Source organism: Myotis brandtii, unplaced genomic scaffold (assembly GCF_000412655.1).
Source record: "Myotis brandtii unplaced genomic scaffold, ASM41265v1 scaffold612, whole genome shotgun sequence".
Lineage (NCBI taxonomy): Eukaryota > Metazoa > Chordata > Mammalia > Chiroptera > Vespertilionidae > Myotis > Myotis brandtii.
The window spans coordinates 94,570-95,619 of NW_005370328.1; the positions used below are offsets into that span (position 1 = coordinate 94,570).

Here is a 1,050-nt window from a genome sequence, read left to right on the forward strand (position 1 = left end):
TTACGCGCAGGGAGGGTGCGTGTGCGCGCTTAGGTGCGGGGCCAGAGCAGGCAGCTCCGGGGGAAATCGAGGCAGAGTGCGTCCCTGGGAGGCCGTGGTGATGCTCCAAGCAAGTGGGCTAACCTGCCGCGTAATCTGAGCTGGTCACTCTCTCCCTCTTCCCTGTCCCCTGTGGCCGGACCGTCGCCCGCCGGCCAATCCCTCTCCGCCCCGTCGTACCCCCTTACCCCGTCCACTTGGTTGCTTGGCGGAGGCGCATCGGGAGCGATTGCGGGTTTGAGAATGGGAGACGTAAGAACGAGTAGGATCTACTTTTGCTGGCAGATGCTCTGAGAAAGGCAGAACGTTCTCCCGCCAACCCATTCGGTGGACACTTCTGCTCCGCGCCCCAGTCTGGCCTCGTTTCCTGCAGCCTGAGGCCAAGCCCCCACAGGGGTCCTCAAACTATGGCCCGCGGGGCCACATGCAAATACAAATATTGTATTTGTTCCCGTTTTGTTTTTTTACTTCAAAATAAGATATGTGCAGTGTGCATAGGAATTTGTTCATAGTTTTTTTTTAAACTATAGTCCGGCCCTCCAACGGTCTGAGGGACAGTGAGCTGGCCCCCTGTTTAAAAAGTTTGAGGACCCCTGCCCCAGGGCGAGCCTGCTGGGACAGGCTCTCCAGGCCCCGGCGGTTCTCACGTGGTTTCTTGCCAAATGTTAACCTGTAGCTCAGGACTCTGCAGATGCAGCCAACCGCAAAGAATCACATGGCATTGGACCCAGGTGTATGCAAGCCATGGCTACCTTCCCTCCCAGCGGCGGAGGAGTTTAGGAGTGAATCCCGTTTCTTTTACTTGCTGCAGGTAAATAAAGCTACCTTGCGCCCTAGCCGGTTTGGCTCAGTGGATAGAGCCTCGGCCTAAGGACTGAAGGGTGCCGGGTTCGATTCCAGTCAAGGGCACATGCTGGGGTTGAAGAGGCGGCCGATCAATGATTCTCTCTCATCATTGATGTCTCTCTCTCTCTCTCTCTCTCTCTCCCCCTTCCTCTCTGAAATCAATAA

At 56.2% G+C, this 1,050-nt stretch overlaps 1 protein-coding gene across 1 annotated transcript in view; it reads right to left on the reverse strand.

Annotated features, from left to right (window-relative positions):
- MARC2 (mitochondrial amidoxime reducing component 2) overlaps window positions 1–274 on the reverse strand; it is an 8,991-nt gene extending 8,717 nt beyond the window's left edge. The window contains exon 1 of the mRNA XM_005879876.2: window positions 228–274. Coding sequence (XP_005879938.1) covers window positions 228–259 — 32 coding nt within the window. The 5' untranslated portion in view covers window positions 260–274. The remainder of the gene's footprint in view (window positions 1–227) is intronic.
- Between the last annotated feature and the right edge of the window lie 776 nt (window positions 275–1,050).